The sequence below is a fragment of the Ostrea edulis genome, chromosome 4 (genome assembly GCF_947568905.1).
Source record: "Ostrea edulis chromosome 4, xbOstEdul1.1, whole genome shotgun sequence".
Classification (NCBI taxonomy): domain Eukaryota; kingdom Metazoa; phylum Mollusca; class Bivalvia; order Ostreida; family Ostreidae; genus Ostrea; species Ostrea edulis.
Genome location: NC_079167.1, coordinates 88,888,108 through 88,908,769, shown reverse-complemented (window position 1 = coordinate 88,908,769; position 20,662 = coordinate 88,888,108). Strand labels below are relative to the sequence as shown.

The following is a 20,662-nucleotide window of genomic DNA, read 5'->3' as shown; positions in this document are numbered from 1 at the left end:
CAAGCACTAGTTTTCTATATACAAAATAATCATGAAAAGGCATCCATTTAAGAACACTAAAAATATCAGCTGTAGAAGTCTGAGTTACTTTCACCTTCAATATAATTTTGGCTGCCCTTTTCTGTGATTTAAAAAGTCTGTCAATAAAATCCCTGTTTTTGGCTGAGCACCAAACTGTGCAACAATAATTAAAATGAGGAAATATAACAGTGTTATAAATTTTCAATAATGCTGCATTTGACATAAAAGTTTGCAGAGGACGTAAAATGCCTATTTTCTGTGAAAGTTTCTTGCATAAAGAATCAATGAGTACAGACCAGGTTAGACATACATCTATTTGTACACAAAGAAGTTTGGCCGTTTTAACAGTATCTAAAACAATCTCTCTCTCTCTCTCTCTCTCTCTCTCTCTCTCTCTCTCTCTCTCTCATTCATGAACGAGCGAATTCGAAATGTGGTTTTCCATCTACTGTACATGGTTTTATTTTACCTAAAGTAAAACAAAGTACTTTAAATCTTCGTGTCAAAATAACTAATATTTATATCTGAATCGTTCACTACTTCCCTGAAATACCCATTAGTTAACTGTTAGATTTATTATATCTATGGTTATTCATAGTTCAGAAAACGCAAAAAATCTGTTGGACGCTGCGAAAAAAGCCGGACTAACGTCATACAAGTATTTATGGATACTGACGTCACAGAGTATCGGAATTCCTACCAAAAGAACGTCGAGGTCCTTTCCACTGGGAACAATAGGTACATATTTTGTTCAACTAGATATACTATTAAAAATACTTGTTAGCTTTTAATAAAGATTGATTGACTAAGGTATATATATATATATATATATATATATATATATATATATATATATATATATATACATGTACATAGATAAATAGATAGATAGATAGATAGCTATAGATTCTGAACATTTTCGAAAATGCTTGTCAGTGAAGCAGTTGTTTCTTTATTGATTTCCACTCTAATGAAATTAGAAAACGACTTTTATGAAAATTTCAGGTGTGAGTGACGTAACTACAGACAGCAAATATGTTGACTCAGTGTACAAAAAGGCGGTTGAGATAGGCGTATCCACGTGGGTGGGGGCGCTTCAGAAACTAAAAAGACGAGTCCTACAACCGGACTTCACGTGCAACGAATCCATTCCCACCTCTTCGTGGAACGGGGGACGTGAATTATACACGTATGTCTCATAAAAAACCCACATCATTGAACGGGGGGCGTGAATTATACACGTATGTCTCATAAAAAAACCACATCATTGAACGGGGGACGTGAATTATACACGTATGTCTCATAAAAAAACCCACATCATTGAACGGGGGACGTGAATTATACACGTATGTCTCATAAAAAAACCACATCATTGAACGGGGGACGTGAATTATACACGTATGTCTCATAAAAAAACCCACATCATTGAACGGGGGACGTGAATTATACACGTATGTCTCATAAAAAAACCCACATCATGGAACGGGGGACGTGAATTATACACGTATGTCTCATAAAAAAACCTCATCATTGAACGGGGGACGTGAATTATACACGTATGTCTCATAAAAAAACCACATCATTGAACGGGGGACGTGAATTATACACGTATGTCTCATAAAAACCCCACATCATTGAACGGGGGACGTGAATTATAGACGTATGTCTCATAAAAAACCCACATCATTGAACGGGGGACGTGAATTATACACGTATGTCTCATAAAAAACCCACATCATTGAACGGGGGACGTGAATTATACACGTATGTTTCATAAAAAAAACCTCATCATTGAACGGGGGACGTGAATTATACACGTATGTCTCATAAAAACCCCACATCATTGAACGGGGGGCGTGAATTATACACGTATGTCTCATAAAAAAACCACATCATTGAACGGGGGACGTGAATTATACACGTATGTCTCATAAAAAAACCCACATCATTGAACGGGGGACGTGAATTATACACGTATGTCTCATAAAAAAACCACATCATTGAACGGGGGACGTGAATTATACACGTATGTCTCATAAAAAAACCCACATCATTGAACGGGGGACGTGAATTATACACGTATGTCTCATAAAAAAACCCACATCATGGAACGGGGGACGTGAATTATACACGTATGTCTCATAAAAAAACCTCATCATTGAACGGGGGACGTGAATTATACACGTATGTCTCATAAAAAAACCACATCATTGAACGGGGGACGTGAATTATACACGTATGTCTCATAAAAACCCCACATCATTGAACGGGGGACGTGAATTATAGACGTATGTCTCATAAAAAACCCACATCATTGAACGGGGGACGTGAATTATACACGTATGTCTCATAAAAAACCCACATCATTGAACGGGGGACGTGAATTATACACGTATGTTTCATAAAAAAAACCTCATCATTGAACGGGGGACGTGAATTATACACGTATGTCTCATAAAAAAACAACATCATTGGTTTCTTGATTGAAGACCAGAGAAACTAAGAAAAGTTCCAAATTTGTATTCATCTATGATCTAAATCTATTGATACTTGGGAGTGAAGTTGATTAATATGATTCGGTATTTTGATAGATTGTACATGGGAGTCCTAAGAGATTGTAAATATCAAACATGTAGTTATATTTAGTTATTCTTCCTATAGGATCGGGAATCCACGAAATTATTTGTGTTTGCATGTCAATATATGTATATTGTAATTTCATTTTTTATATAGTAGTTCTCAATGAAACATAGATATATACATACATTCATAAGTTCAATCGCCTAACACCACAAGCTATATATATATATTCTTTGCAGCCTGATGAGATCTCACGAGAACAGACGAAGCGGACATATGATCAGCTTTGACGAAAACGGCCTCAGCAGAAACGTAGAACTGAACATTCTTAATGTCCAACCCATGGGGAGGAACAATGGATGGGGAGAGGTATGGCAGATATAGGGGGAAATGTTGCAGCGAGAATTCCTGCCTTACCTTCACTAAATTGTTGTTAGGTTCAAATGATACATTGTATATTTGCAGCAGTTTAATTCCACGGTTTAATCCATATATTATATTTTCCATGGCAGTACTCATATACTTATGTGTTTGTAAGTTATAAAGCTGTATGATCTGATATCGATGTACTATTTTTGTACATAATTACTTTAAAGCAAACTAATTAGTTTTTAAAGTTATTATTTCCCCCTTAATTACGTGCTTAAAAAATTGCATGTAAAAGACAACGGTGAGATGATTATTTAAAAAGTAAATATAGCGGGTACGCATAAATTAAGCGTTGTCTGTTAGGCGTCTATAAATAGCCCCACACGCATCAGGGGAATCCCAATAGAAAGAGAGTAAAACAACGAATTACTAAGGTATTTGATATCTTTATTTCTCTTAAACTTGTGGCACAGTGCTATTGTAAAACAAAAAAGTACACAGCTTTACACAGATAAGACCACCGATTATCTGAAAGTCTGAACTCTACACGTGACTGTACTTGAAATGGCCGAGTGATGGTTGTTTGTAAACACCAATTTAAAATCAAATAATTCTGGTCAAAACAGGTAAAATAATGAATGACATGTCGTACATTCTCATAATGCGATGATTTAACAACGTTTTTACAAGATGGAAAAATCAGTCGAAATTCCGACCATACAACTTTATCTTAAAGTGAACAGCGAGTAGATATGGAATCAACGAAAATTAAGTCGGCACGAAGAAAATGATATAAAATGGGGCTTTAGAAAAGAAAAAGACAACTCTGAAATATTGTGTAACCTACACTATACAGCCGTAACTACAAAAGTTAATTATAGTATGACTGGATTTTCATTTACATTCGAATTCGAAAACCCTTATAGTATTCCTACATTTAACATGCGATCCACAAAGGACTTGCCAAAAAAGATGATGAAAGAAAAAAAAACTACTCATGGTTTTCAAACACCGCCCTTTAGGTGATAACATCTCCTATCTCAAATAGTTTTACTATTTGTACAAATAAACACACTTTACACCTATTCCTTCATCTGTCTAACATTATACTAATGCAAATATTTATTTCAAAGATTGGCCGTTGGTATGCAGATAATAGGACTCTCAAACCGAAACTAGAGTTGCATGGGATCACGTGGCCGGGTGACCGAAAGTTACCTCCCCGGGGTAGACCTGAGAGGAGGTACTTCTCCATAGCAACACTGGAGGAGGAACCTTATGTTATGTACACCAAGCGAAACGAGAGGGGGGCGTGTAACCCCCCAGCGGTGTCGTGTAAGATAGGCTACAATAGAACTTTACAGTAAGTATTCAGAACAGGGGAACGTGTACTCCCCAGTGGTCCCGTGTAAGATAGGCTACAATAGAACTTTACAGTAAGTATTCAGAACAGGGGAACGTGTACTCCCCAGTGGTCCCGTGTAAGATAGGCTACAATAGAACTCTACAGTAAGTATTCAGAACAGGGGAACGTGTACTCCCCAGCGGTGTTGTGTAGGATATGCTATAATAGAACTCTACAGTAAGTATTCAGAACAGGGGAACGTGTACTCCCCAGCGGTGTTGTGTAGGATAGGCTACAATAGAACTTTACAGTAAGTATTCAGAACAGGGGAACGTGTACTCCCCAGCGGTGTCGTGTAGGATAGGCTATAATAGAACTTTACAGTAAGTATTCAGAACAGGGGAACGTGTACTCCCCAGCGGTGTTGTGTAGGATAGGCTACAATAGAACTTTACAGTAAGTATTCAGAACAATGCGTGGTATTAATACATGAGTCTTGGAAGGTTCAATATGTTATTTAGTGAAAAAATTTTCTTCATAAAATGAAACCATCAAAGGACGTACGACATAGACATGGTATCATTACATTGTAATATTAAACCAATGATTTTGACTGAAATTAAATGTACATCTTTGAGTCTCACTATATCTAGACATATCACGTGATTTTGTATGATAAAACTCTTGTATATAAACAAATCGACCAATAAATGTTTTTGAATTTATTGCCAAAATTTTGTCAAGAGATATTACAAATTTTATTGTATTGTCATGGTAACAAATTTCAAGTAGTCTATAAAACCGAACTCTTGTTTATGAAATCCGTTCATTTCTCTGTACGGGGAAGGTAAAACACTGACACGATCCACACTTATTATATGAGTTTCTTGTTCACCATCCTTCCCTAGGCTATATTAGAATAAATGTTCCCTCCCAAAATGGATCAGCAATTAGTCATTACAATTGTCAATTACACGAGTGCAGTCTTGTCTATATGCCAATATAGTTCCCTCAACAGAAGGTAAATAGCTCGAAAACTTCCGTGATAAAAAAGCATAATAAATATCTACCAAGAAAAGACAGAGGAAATTTGGAATTGACTTTTGTACTTTGCATTTGGTAGTTTTTGTTGAAATTAGGTTGACTGGGGTGGTGGTAATTTACTAGTCTATTTTACTACACCTTACTTAAATCCATGTTGCTAATGAAAAATTTATGTGAACACCAAGGTTTTGTTTTATACCTTGCAAGTACATTGTGCCTTGGACAACTGCTTAGTATTTTAAGACGATCTACACCATTTCTGGGGCATTGTCTTTTAACAGTGGCGATGATCCGACTGTGGCTAACGGGACTATTCAGTGGTGCTGTGCTGGTCTAAGTATTGATTTGCTCGAAATATTCAAAACCCGTCTGGAGTTTGATTATGACCTGTTCGAGGTTCCAGATCGAACCTGTGGCGTCAAAGATCAGGTGAGACGATATGATTGATTGTATATTGTTTAACTCACTCTCGAGAATTTTTCACTCATATGGAAACGTCACCAAGACCGATGAAGGGCTTCAAAAGGTCTTTGCTCAGCGCTTACGGCCATTGAGCAGTGAGGGTTCTTTAGCGTGCCACACCTACTGTGATACGGGACATCCGTTTTTAAGGTCATCTCAGAGGACCCGTGACATTCACACTTGATGCCGAGCGTTTGGGGATGAAACTGTCACTACTTGTTTTAACGAATAAGGTCTGTAGCGGCCGGGATTCGAACCACGGCCTTTCGCATGCGGGGCGAACGCTCTAACCTGTAGACCACCGCGGCGGTTAGAGACGATATACTAACCTGTAGACCACCGCGGCGGTTAGAGACGATATGTATGGACAACTGAAATGAACTGTGAAGTAAGAAAAAGTTAACTGCTAATTAGATTCTCAAAAGAGGTTTAAAACGATATATTTTTTTCTCAATTTTGTGGAAATAATTTCTCAGTGAAAATTGTTACTAGCACCCCATCGTAATTTATCAATGTTGACTAATACGTTTCGTCGCATGTGAATTTGAGTCGCATTGCTACTTGAAGGAATATACAATTAATCAGTAATTTGGACTTTTAAAAAAAAAAAATGGATTAAGCCGTTGTTTGCTTATCAGATTTAGTTCTTTTACAAAAATGTTTGGCAAACGGTGTAAAACAGAGACGGGTCTGAAAATGGGTTGTTGGTTTCCATCCAATACTTTGGAATCAAACGCAGCAAATTCTGTTATAGGATGGCAGAGGAAACTGCCTTCGTTATGAAGCAGATTTCACGCGTAGTATATTTAATGACATCGCTATCAAATGAAAATAAACAAGAAAATAAATAAAATGCATTCAACAATATTTACTGTTGGAAACACTTTCGCTGATGCGGTATGCCGTCCATTTCTCGTCAGTTTTCCTATGCAAATTAAATGAAGATTTTGATTTTTTTAATTTGCATAATCTCAGATCATCATCAGCGCAGTCTACACTCCAAGATTTAAATTAGCAATATACCAATCGTTCCTCTGAATTTTTAATGAATTATAATTAAATTTGAAGGGTAATTTAACAAAAGAAAGTAAATCACATATTGCTATTTCATCGTTGGCATAAATCTATTTTCAATTGTAAAGGAACAACTGATTGACAATTTTGCACATTTTGAAATGATGAAGCAACGGGAAAAAATTGGCTAATTTCTTTTCATTACATCTGTCATCCATCAAATGTGTGCGGATTGCAATTTACTACTGCGCAATCTGAATTTCACATCCAAATTCCGTTGATGCACCGGTAGCAGATTCTGCAGATTGTACCAAGAAAATGTTGTTTTCTGACTGCAAGATAATAAGCCAGGTTAAGATCTGTAAAAATAATGAAATAAACACTGGCTTTTCAATCAGCTATATAAGATTTTTTAATCAACGGAAAGATTCTATGGACCATAAAGTTACAAAAAAAACCCAACAAGGAAGGTTCTACCTTCTTTCATTGATACGAGGTTGTCGAAACAAATTACAAAAATATCAAAACAAATTCAAGCGCTGTCATTTCTAACAGTTTAGCCCGTATATTGTTACGGGTTAGGATAAACATAATCAAAGGATGTGTTATAGCAGTCTCCACCAGGAATTGTATTTTCAGCGACTTACAAATCTATCCAGAGCATGTATGTAAATAGTTTACCAGCAACACAATACTGCATGGCTCTGTTCGAAACATTAAGATCTGTAATTACGTGTACACACGGCAGACATAACTTTTGACAACTTCTTCCAACATAACGCAGTACGAAGCCGATGTATGTAATATTGTCGACAAATTTCCCCAATACGATGTACTTATCGGTATAAAGAGGCAATATTCTCTTCGCCCACCATCATCATCATTATCATCATCATCATTATCATCATCATCATCCCCACCACCACCACCATCATCATCATCATCATCCCCACCACCACCTCATCATCATCAACATCATCATCATCCCCACCACCACCACCACCATCATCATCATCATGGTCATCTTTATAAAAAGAACTATTCAATTTGCAGAAGACGGGTAAATGGAACGGTCTAATCAAGATTCTCCAAGATGGCGGGGCTGACATGGCTCTGACGTCACTGCAGATTACACCCGGCAGATCAGAGGCCGTAGAGTTCACGGTTCCATATCTGGAAACTGGAACGTCCATCATTGTATCTCTGCGAAATGACACTATTTCAGCATACGCCATTTTAGGTTGGTGCTCTGATGTGTATATGAAATTATTTTAACCATAGCCATGATACATCTTCGCAGGTCAAGTGTCCGATTCGCTTACAGTAAATGAATCGGACACTTGACTTGCTAAGATGTGTCATGATATTGCTTTCCGGGGGGGGGGGGGGGGGGGGGAATGGGAGATATTATAGTATAGCCGCTTTGTTCATTTGTTTGTCCGTCCGAGCTTATATCTTTTTCATATACATGTAATTGTTTAATGGATTTTTTTTGCAAAACTTGCATATGATCTAATCTTTTTGGAGAAAGTCTACTAAAGGTTATGCGTTGCTTAGAATAGTAATATTAGCTCATAGCTTCTTACATAATCCATGGATTTTGATAAAACTTTACACAAATGTTGTACTTTTTCAATCATTGTATTCATAGTCCTAAAGTTTTGCCAATCAAGCAACAATCGATAAATCAGTATTTTCTTATTTAATGGTGTAGTGTTTTGATAAGATTATCCAATTGTGATACACACGGAAAATAACTCTTTAAAACTCGTGATACATACAATATTCATAGAGATTGATATTCATATATTTTCAAAATCCACCTTTTAAGTGCAGCATGATTATGAAAAAATCCGGAGAGAAGAGTCTTTGATTCAATGACACTTGCATGTTTAATCAGCAATTTAATTTACAAATGAAAAATTGTTTCGAAAATTCTTAAGAATTAAACGGGAAGTACCCATGATGTGGCGCAGTACTACTCATCCTTAAGATGTAATGATACAACACAGAGTATTTGACACTAACCTAACATTAATCCAACTCAGTCCATCTGTCTGTAAGGTGTACCCTTTCGTACATTTCTTTTATTTGACAGAGCCGTATGACTACGGAGCATGGTGCCTTATCCTTTTCATCAGTGTGCATTCCGTAGGGGCCTCCATTTTTACCTTTGAGTGGCTGAGTCCCCGTGGGCTGGATCAAGGCAGGACCCCAATGCGAGGTAACTACCAGGTAAATTTATGTCAGGGATGCATAGAATGTGGGTGTTTGGGTGTCGCAGTGGTACATGTAGAAATACTTGGCCGCTGCGATCCCAGTTCGATTCCTCGTAATTAAGAGTGGTTGTTTGTGCGAGGAATGGTTGTCGCCCGATCGGACACGTGGGCTTTTTGCGGGTAATTCGTTTTCCTCCCACGCCAACGACTCCTTTATGCTGATACGTTCTAAATCTTGTTTGTTTGTTGTAAAATAACTGAAGTTCTGGTAATCTGACATATGGCATGTCAAATGTTACGGTATTTGATCTTTTCCATTTATATTGTATAATTTTTCATTTGTATTGTGTATTTTTTCATTTCTATTTTATGATTTTTCATTTATGTTGTATAATATTCCATTTATATTTTACATTTGTATTATATAATTTTCTCTCCATTTGTATTCTATATATATATATATATATATATATATATATATATATATATATATTCTGCATTGTAAATTTTTTCATTTGTATTGTATCCAATGGGCTGTTTATTTTGATTTGTTACGAAGGATTTCATTAGTCAAAGTCCCTTTGAGAATGTTTAATTCATATTGAGACATGAAGTACCACAAATGTAGACCTCTGCTTAGCGCATTGGGTCGTAGCAGGGTGAAGGGGTTCTTTAATGTGCCAACACCTGTCGCAGAACGGGATCTCTGCCTATAAGGTTATATCCGAAAGACCCATGATTCTCACTTCTAAATGCCAAGCGTGTGGCGAAGGAGCAATCACTACCTATGTTTACGTCTTAGGTTTGACGTGGCCATGGCACGAGCGGGGATCGAACTCACGACCTACTGGTCACGAACCAAACGATATACCACTGAGCTACCGCGACCAGTTGAACAATGATCCAGAGCCGGACGCAACCTCTCACAAATATGATCTTTTTTTTTTTTTTTTTTAGAGTTTCAGGGTACTTCGTCCGCTGGTCCCCACCAGAGCTTTGTCCTGGACCCACGAATGGTCACAGCCCCCAGACAACCAGCCGTTTACTGCATCCCCCCGTTCAGAAATATTTAGATCAGCCACTGGTTAACATGAGATTGATAAGTGTTTGAATATCGCTATTCGCAATAGGTACATAAAAGCGATCAGTTGAATTTTTAGAGGGGGAACTTCGCGTCATTGCATTTGCTGTGGCAAATACTGTAAAAATGGTTTTTCGCGTTGGGGTTAAGTAAACGTTTTTCCACGTCCAACATTACGCCATTTACGCGTGGGGGAAAATACACGGTAACTGAATATACTATATCAATTATTTATAACTATACGCGGGGGGGAAATAAACGCGCTTATTACGTGATCGAGTAATTAGTGTAAATTCCCCCGTAAATAACTACTTTCAGGGGCGGCTCCAGGAATTGCGGTTAGGAGGCGCAAATTGAGGCAGGGGGTTTGGGGGCCGCTTTGATGCTCCCAGTGGGTCCAGGGCGAAAGCCCTGGTGGGGGTTTAGGGGACGAAGCCCTTGGAAGCTGCTGGATTTTATAGGGCTTGAAATATGTCTCCTGTGCAGTCAGTTTTACTATTTTCTGTCATTTTTGGTAAGGTGATGACGCAAATTTTAAGGGTTTTTGGAAATAATGTAAGTTCTCCCAATAAAAGTAATTCAATAAATAAAAGCAAATTGTCATTTATTTCTCCAAGAGTGAAAGAAATGGTTGCTTCTTCTATCGTTTACATTTTTCTATATAAGAGACCACGATTTGAAAATTTTAGTGGGGGAGGGGGGGGGGGCGACTGCGCCCCACCTTAAATCCGCAACTGACTTTTACAGTACATGGCTCCTGAACTTGACCTCGTGTAAACCATCTTGAACACCTCGCGCATTACCAAATTCGATATAGGATAACTTAAGATTAGACCAATGAAATCCTTTGTAACAAAGATTTCTAGTCAACTCGTACCCTGACCGACTCGTACCCAGGTCAACTCGTACTCCATAGGTCAACTCGTACCCAAAAGGCAAAAGTCATCTCGTACCCAAGAATCTGCCCATAATGCAATATATATGCACATATAAGTGACATATCGCTTAGGTACGAGTTGTCATCAATTGAAGAGGAGGAGTCAACTCGTAACCAGATTCTTGGGACTTTTACTATTAGGGTACGAGTTGACCTATTGGGTACGAGTTGACCTGGGTACGAGTCGGTCAGGGTACGAGTTGACTTGACTCCGTAACAAACCAAGATAAACAATCCCTCGGATACAATACAAATGAAAAACAAATCCTAAAATCGCGGGAAAAAGAAAATGGTGTCTCTAAAATGCAGTTTTAATACAGTGTGTATATGAAAAGGTATTTTATGAATCAAAATGAACAGAGATTAACTTATATTATGTGATAATCTCCCTGAACAAAGATTAACGAATATCATGTGATAATCTCCCTGAACAGAGATTAACGAATATCATGTGATAATCTCCCTGAACATTTTTCTTCTTCAGAGCATTCGTTTTCCCTGTTCCGCTCGTTTTGGTTGATTTGGGCCATGCTCTTTGGTGCTGCTGTATCAGCTGACAATCCACGTGGTGTGTCAGCCCGCTTCATGGGAAACGTGTGGGCGCTGTTCGCTCTGGTATTCCTTGCCAGCTACACAGCTAACCTGGCAGCTTTCATGATCACCAAAAATACGTTCTACGACTTAGAAGGCATCAAGGATTGGCGGGTTTGCTATTTATCTCATTTCAGTTTTATGACTGATTTTGTTTTATGTCTGTTAACGTAAAAGCATTAACGTAAATTCCACCCCTCCAAATTATAGGTTCAATCTTATATTTGATTGTTGATTCTTCAAATAATATAACTTAGTAACAAAGAAAAATGATAAAATAAGTATGTTTTGGTATTGATAATTTTTTTTTATATATCATTACACATAATATAATATACATAATGTACCTGTTATCAACATCAGAAAATTGCAATTTTCCTTGAACAACATTATCAAAAATGAAATTTATTTTTGATATTTACATTTTACTTTCATTTCTATCGAAATATTCCCAGCCTGTAAAAAGGTTTAATAGTCGTCCTATATTTCTCAAGATTCATACGCACATTGTTCACATTAATGGGAAATGGCTATCACTTCAATCGATCAAGATATTGTAGGTAAAAACGTTTCCAAATATCAGTATCCTGCATCACGATACGTTTATTATGCATATTCGGTATTTACGGTGTACTTCCATTGTTAGTTGTAAACAAATTCGACAAATTCGTACTTCCATTGTTAGTTGTAAACAAATTCGACGTTATAATTGAGTTAAAGAGGTCTTCCACATCGTCATGATGGCTCACTTCCTTTTAAAACATGGATGAAAATATAAATATCAGCAATATTTGTCTATTCCTTTTCGATTTGAATATTAGCGTGTCAGCTGCTGAACTGTAAATCGCGGGTTCGAGTCCAGCAGGAATTTTATTTTTTCTTTCAGATTACTTTCTACTAAAACTGCTTTTTTGACTAAATAAGGTGAATTTAAAAGTTTTCAACTTCCAAATATCATTGTACATGTCCTCAACATTTCATTCACATCAAATTCCTCTGACGTAGCATTCCGCCTTAAAGAATAGTCCTCAGACATATGCAGTACCGACAGTTATGGTTCAATGCATTCTCTCGAACTCTCTTTAGAACTTGTAAGAAAAAATATGTAATAAAAGAATGAAATTAATCAACGGGTTTATTTTTCTAATAAATGAAATCATATTTGATATACAAGTCACTTGAGGTTCTTCTGAGTGACTGCGAGGCAGCTAGTATACGGATCAACTATTCCTCCAGTCTCGTACACTGATTATTGTCATCTCATTATATAGATAAAAACTCGTAATAATGACGTCTTATCTCATATCTCGACTATTATCTATCTCGTTTTTACGACTTTTTATCTCGTTAATCTCTTAACGTCTTTAGGCTTTCTAAATGCGGTCGGTCGAGCAAACATGTAAATTGACCAAGTTCACTGCGTACCAGTATGACAATGTTTACTGAATTCGACAATGTACCCCATTCTTTCTTAGCTTTTCAAAATGGAGAATCATAAGCTTGTAACTTCTGACTTTAGTCAGTCTAGCTTTAAAGATTGTCTACGGTTGACTTCACTTTCAATTCGGGATCGGATCACATGACCCCGGCCTCTCAAACATCCTATTCAGTCCGAAGTCCAAACCCCTCCACACCATAATTCTACATCAGCTGGAAAATTGATTGGGACTAGTGAAGATACAATTCCTGATCGGGATCGATGTTTCGTAGCATCTGGATTTCGTCGAAGGTACAAATGTTTTCACTGAGGGGCGTAGCAGACGAACACGAGAAGGAAGCAGGTGCTTATCTTTATATTATATCATTAACCTGTAAATGATAATTTTTATATCACAACAAAGACTCTTTCATGCAAAATAATCTACATGCATCAAGTAAAAATCAAATAAAACGTTTAAATATAGAATGCTGGAAATATTCTTAAAAGTGTTTTCAAGAACTTGAAAAGTGTTATCTAATGACAAGCATCACAAAAGAGCCCAGTTTTGTGGCATTTTTTGCCAAGTTCAATGTCCGTAACTTTCTCGTTGATATAAGTTCATGTATAAATTCAGTAGGTAGGGATAGTTCAAAATGTCCGGTGTAAAATATGCTACTGTCAAGGTTTATAACTTTCTAAAAGGTCAACAAAGCCCAAATTCAAACGTGACCTGTAAACCCTTGAGATAAGATCATTTATAAATTAATCAATAGCTGCAGGGAGAGAAAATTTTCAGGAAAACTGAAAAATCACTGAAGTTTGCAAAGTTCAAGGTCCATAACTATTTCAAAATTGGCCAAAAAAATCAAAGAAACCCCAAATTCAAACTTGATCTGTAACCCATTGATATAAGTTCATGTGTAGGGTTAGCCGAAAAAACCATGAAAACTGTAAAATCCTTTTAAAATTTGCTAAGTTCAAGGTCCATAACTCCTTTGACTAATCTCTATATAACTCACACCTATAGGCGGGACATATACTAATCTATATAGGGCTATAGGCGGGACATATACTGATCGCTATAGGCGGGACATATACTAATCTCTATAGGGCTATAGGCGGGACATATACTGATCGTTATAGGGCTATAGGCGGGACATATACTGATCACTATAGGGCTATAGGCGGGACATATACTAATCTCTATAGGGCTATAGGCGGGACATATACTGATCGCTATAGGCGGGACATACACTAATCTCTATAGGGTTATAGGCGGGACATATACTAATCTCTATAGGGCTATAGGCGGGACATATACTGATCGCTATAGGCGGGACATACACTAATCTCTATAGGGCTATAGGCGGGACATATACTGATCGTTATAGGGCTATAGGCGGGACATATACTAATCTCTATACGACTCACGCCTCTAGGCCGGACATATACCGATCGCTATAGGGCTCACGCGTATAGGCGGGGCATATACTGATCTCTATAGAACTCACGCCTATAGGCGGGACATATACTGAGCTCTATAGGGCTATAGGCGGGACATATATTGATCTTTATAGAACTCATGCCTATAGGCGGGACATTACTGATCTCTATAGAACTCACGCCTATAGGTGGGACCCCAATGTGAATAATACCATATCTGTTATATTATACTCCAATTCCATGCATCTATTAAATTTCTTTCTTTTCCCCACAAAAAATGTTGGTTGGTTATTATATAGAGATACGAAACTACTGTATGATATAATGGAAGTGATCGTGAAAATTGCGAGATTTGTGCCGCGCAAAGTGGTGAAAATGCTGTTTGGTACAGTGAGAGCGTTTGTACCATCGTGGTCACATCTTCCGACAGCACCAAATGAAAATAATCTGGATTTGATATTGCCAATTAGACAAAAGATAATCCTCTCCTTCAATAATTTATTATCATATGCCATACAATATGTAAATTACTATTCAAATAATACTGTATATCATTTACATTGCTGGTATATTAATCTGCAGCAAAATCAAATCGACCAGCATCACATTGTTACATATTCTGAACAATGGCAAAAGCTTCATGTTTTTGGTTGTTGTTTTTTTTTTTATTTTTTTTTTTTTGAAAAGAATTCATCACCCCCACAATAACAATAATCGGACTTTTGCTGTTTTCTATTGATAAATTATTCACAATGAAAAATCTTGCATTTATTTATTAATTACACAAACAATGTTAGGCATCGTCTTGAAGACCACCGTTTGGACTAGGGATGATATTGCATCTAATATTAACATTCCAACACATATCCTTCAGAAGAATCACAATGATGTTAAAGGACAACATCTAACGTGCCAATTTCAATTTGTTTGCGCATCCATTCTATACCTACAGCGCAGTAGATCATTATCATTTAATGCTCAAGAAAATTATTAGTAAATAAATTACAGATTCTGTCTGCTTTACAATTTCCAGGCTCCTATGAACAAATTCCAACATTCAAATCACCTTGACACGAAAAGAAGATCAATTTTTGCTTTATAGCAACATTTCACAAATGCTGTTTTTATTGATATGGCGTATTTGATGAATCTGCAAACACATGCATACAGACATATACCAGAGAGGGGGACAAAACCATCCTTAAAGCAATACAAGCTGTAACTGACGACATTTTTTCAACTATCCAATTATGCATCAATTAACTCCTATCGGTATAACTGATATAATCCCCAAGATCTGAAGAAAAATTCAGCAAAATAAACAAGAGAATATAGTTTGAGAGCATACCTACAATGAGCGTTTCGTATAAACCGCCATTGCGTCGTATACACGGACATGGGAACGATGATTGCCGAACATAATCGGGTTGCTGCGACCGACGTCATATACAAAGATGGAAACTGACGTGAACAACTACACGTTCCGTTTGTTTAAAATATTACATTGTTTCATGAATGACAAGAAGTACTATATTAGTGTCAGAAAGTAATAATTACGCAAATGTGCAACTCAAATGAAATTTTGATAGTGAATTTTCTATAAAATTGGCATGTTAAATTGTTTACAAATCTGACATGTGTTCAGTGCCTCTCTTTCGCTTTTTTCCGGAGTGGTGACCTCCGAGGTCAATGCACATCGGAAATTAAGAACAAGAATTACTGACAGGATGACATTGATTCACGAATCAACATTTTCTGCTGATTTGACGGGTTTATTGCTTCAGATTTACTCTGATTCTATTAAGTTGGATGTATTTAATCACAAATATGTTCAATATTTGTTCTTTTATTTTTCAATATATTTACCGTCAGTTACAGCTTGTATTGCTTTAAATTTATCTTATAATAAAAAAAAATTGTTAAATTTGTTGTAACTCAGTGATATATTGCATTGTACTTAGTATTGTTTTTTTCCCCCTTATATGCTATGTTTAAAATCATATTACTCCCCAGATCCAAATTCTAGGGGAAAATAGATATAGAAAATAGACAGGTTTTACTTATTATGAGTAGTAAAAGTCAGGTTCATTTATATAGCAAGCGTAATCAGCAGAAAAACTATTCCCGGCATCCCCCATCTCAGATGTGCTCCATCATTTTATTGTTGAATATTGAATTATACCTTACAATGATAAAAATGAATACAGATATGTATACAGTATTAATAAAGAACAATATTTATATTTGTAATGTTTTTGCGTTTGATATCTTTACAAATTGTAATGATAGCCATTTCCTCGTGATGTGAACAGTGCATGTATCGATCTTGGTAGACGTAGTACGTCTATTTTAACGAGTGGGAATTCCGATAGAAATAAAAGCAGGATGTAAATATCAAAATAAAATTCATTCTTGAGAATACATGAGGGTATGAATTACAGGACGCTTCATGACGCCACACTTCATGACGCGTGTTTGCATTTCACGAAGTATGTGCCGGCGTGAAGCATCACAGTCCATACCTTCATGTGTTTAAATGTAACAATGAAATTCACTTCTTAGATAAACATATCTACCACGTATTCCATCGTTCAGTTAAGTTTTATTAATTTTAATGACAAATTGTAAAATTAGAAACTATAAGTATTGTGTATTACATTAAGTCATAACTCCAGAGAAAGTCAGGTGTGGACACAAGTGGTCCGTGTTATTTGTCCATGTGGTCATTAAGACTGGCTATCATTGACGTTTACAGTTTCACCTTCCTTAAACGGACCGTTATCTTATCCGATATACTAATGTGACATCTCTACAGACACTTCTTTTAAAACCGTAGCCATTAGACGTACATGTATGTCATTTTCTGTTATTGAACTCCTTTAAAATTTCAGCTGAATTCACCACTCACTCATCAGCCTCCCTTTAAGTTTGGTACCGTGTTCAACAGCAGTACGGAGGAAAACCTGCGAGACAACCACCAAGCCATGTACAAGTACATGAAGGAGTTTAACACCCAGTCTGTGAGGGAGGCCATTGATTTGCTTCGAATCGGGTAAGTGTCACGTGATTTGATGACGTGGGTATATCATTCTTTACCTAGAGTTCCGTGCGCTCCTCGCGTGTATGTGAAGCTTGCGTAACGCGGTCTCTGGTGAGAGAATGGTGTGTATATGTGATCCAATGAACAACACACTAGAGAAATCTTATATGGATGGAGAGTGGATGATATATACAATAATACTTCGAAATTGAAAACTTTTAAATTTAACTTATTTAGTTAAAACTAGTTGAAAGTATCCTGAAGAAAATAAATAAAACCCCTGTTAAGACTCGAACCCTTGATCTACACATCAGCATTTGACATGTTAACCTTCTGAGCTAACCATCTAGGCAATTAGATCACAAAACATCTCTCCTTGAAACGTTTTCTGAATCTCAATATAGAAAGTATGATGTGTATGAAAATATTCGTTGGAGCGTATTTCTCTCAAGTTAGATTCTTAGCTTTTAAGAACAACCGTGCAGGATGCTACATGTACAAATGTGTAGGTGCTACTTCAATGTGTATTATATATTGACCCAAATGTAATATATGTACAATGTTTTTCTTCACTTAATCCTTTCCTGTTGAAATTTTAATGTCAATCCAAAAAAAAAAGAAAATGTTTGTAAAGGACTACATTTCGTGGTGGAAGGATTTTTAATAATTAAAAAAAAAAGCTATGATCGAATCTGCATGATCTTTATTATACATAAAGATTGTTTTGATATTTATATCCCTAGGGAGGTATTTCAATTTTGTAATTCATAATACACATAGCAGAGACTTGGAACTAATTTAAATGATGATATTCATTAATTGTGTTAATATTTTCCCCCAAACTTACATGTAACACCGGTTCTTAAAATCTAGTGTCTTGGCCAGTACTTTAGAACTCCCACCTTTTTATATTCTATCTTAAATTTTAAGAAAAGATATTGCAACTAACATGGAATACTGTCAATACCACCACTCCTAGAATACTGTCAATACCACCACTCCTAGAATACTGTCAATACCACCACTCCTAGATTACTGTCAATACCACCACTCCTAGATTACTGTCAATACCACCACTCCTAGATTACTGTCAATACCACCACTCCTAGATTACTGTCAATACCACCACTCCTAGAATACTGTCAATACCACCACTCCTAGAATACTGTCAATACCACCACTCCTAGATTACTGTCAATACCACCACTCCTAGAATACCGTCAATACCACCACTACTAGAATACCGTCAATACCACCACTCCTAGAATACTGTCAATACCACCACTCCTAGAATACTGTCAATACCACCACTCCTAGATTACTATCAATACCACCACTCCTAGATTACTGTCAATACCACCACTCCTAGAATACTGTCAATACCACCACTCCTAGATTACTGTCAATACCACCACTCCTAGAATACTGTCAATACCACCACTCCTAGAATACTGTCAATACCACCACTCCTAGAATACTGTCAATACCACCACTCCTAGAATACCGTCAATACCACCACTCCTAGATTACTGTCAATACCACCACTCCTAGAATACTGTCAATACCACCACTCCTAGATTACTGTCAATACCACCACTCCTAGAATACTGTCAATACCACCACTCCTAGAATACCGTCAATACCACCACTCCTAGAATACTGTCAATACCACCACTCCTAGAATACTGTCAATACCACCACTCCTAGATTGTTCTTTTAATCTTAAACTTCAACATTCGAACTAGTCATGCGTGTGCATTAATTTCATGTTATGATTGATTTGTGTAGCTTTTGTTGTGTTGATACCAGTAGACAAAACAATTTATGCATATATTAAAAAATCAAAAGTATATTTTAAGTGCAAAATGGTCACATTTAACACGCTGTAACTAAGACTCCCATTCTTTCTCTTTAAATTTTATGATTCCCCCCTCTATGTGAAAATTAAAGATATTGTCAATATTACAAAACTCAGGTTCGGGCCCCTTTAAGAAAAGAATTAGGGAAGATGTTTTAAACAAAATGTAACATAAACCATTTTTGCGCGTGCTTAAAAATGTAAAACTACATTCGTTTGATACTTTCTAACATATGGTTCATTTTATCTTGAACACTGAATATAGATTTCTTGGAAAAAAGTTATCGCATTGGAAACATTGTGTGGATGTGTAGAATGCAGACCACCTTAATGTATTGAAATGCGTCACCGATGTTTTCATCCATATGATAATAATGTTAAGGTGGTTTAAACACTGCGATATATTCATGGCGGATGTACGTAAGTGTTTACTTAACTGAATCTGTTTTATTTATGCATTTTTTAAACAGACATAAGACTTTATCATCCCTCAGTAAACAGTTTTCTATATAAAAGTCAAAAGTGTCAAGTTTTCACGTTTTTATATCTCGATAACTCGGATTGGGATAAATGAAAAATAACAAACTTTTTTAATGATATATAACGATAAAACAAAGTAATACATGTATTTTGATCACTGGTAATTAACAATTAGTAAATCAAATTGATTTGAATATCTTAAAGATTCGATTTCAGTTTTAATCTTGGGATGAAATATTACAAGGCAACACCTTTTTTCACACTTTAATATAAAATACCAGGGGATTGATTTATATAATCAGGTATATGTGCACATGTACATTCTCCAGCCAAGGAACCCTATCATAAATACATATTACTTATTCTGTCATCACGTTCAACAAATACCCCCTCCCTCTAATCATAAACCTCTTCAACAGCGAGTTAACTGAATGCACAATCATTGTTACATAATCCTCTCCTTGAACCATAATTATGATAAATCTGTCATGTAATTCTTGATTTACGGGGGCAGCATAACCATGATTTTTTTTTAAAATCATGATTACATTATAAAGTGGAAGCCTGGCGGTGCTTGGCATTTTTTGATAAACTGATTTCTACAATATTCAGAAACACTTTACTGTGTTATTGTAAACCGGTGCGCGAATTTCTATTTTTATTGCATCTCAAAATAACTTCCTCATATGGACAAGAATTTTTTTTAGCTGGAAGAAATGTAATCCATGTTTACTTTGAGCAAATGAGGCATTTATTTA

The 20,662-nt window shown here is 36.4% G+C and overlaps 1 protein-coding gene across 4 annotated transcripts in view; it reads left to right on the top strand.

Annotated features, from left to right (window-relative positions):
- Nucleotides 1-20,662, top strand: part of LOC125669666 (glutamate receptor ionotropic, NMDA 2B-like) — a 55,841-nt gene that overhangs the window by 32,201 nt on the left and 2,978 nt on the right. For all 4 annotated transcript variants that reach the window (XM_056164191.1, XM_048904363.2, XM_048904365.2 and 1 more), the window contains 9 exons: nt 620-759; nt 1,027-1,210; nt 2,841-2,970; nt 4,104-4,333; nt 5,641-5,788; nt 7,889-8,075; nt 8,934-9,059; nt 11,557-11,777; nt 17,418-17,578. In XM_056164191.1, coding sequence (XP_056020166.1) covers nt 620-759; nt 1,027-1,210; nt 2,841-2,970; nt 4,104-4,333; nt 5,641-5,788; nt 7,889-8,075; nt 8,934-9,059; nt 11,557-11,777; nt 17,418-17,578 — 1,527 coding nt within the window. The remainder of the gene's footprint in view (nt 1-619; nt 760-1,026; nt 1,211-2,840; nt 2,971-4,103; nt 4,334-5,640; nt 5,789-7,888; nt 8,076-8,933; nt 9,060-11,556; nt 11,778-17,417; nt 17,579-20,662) is intronic.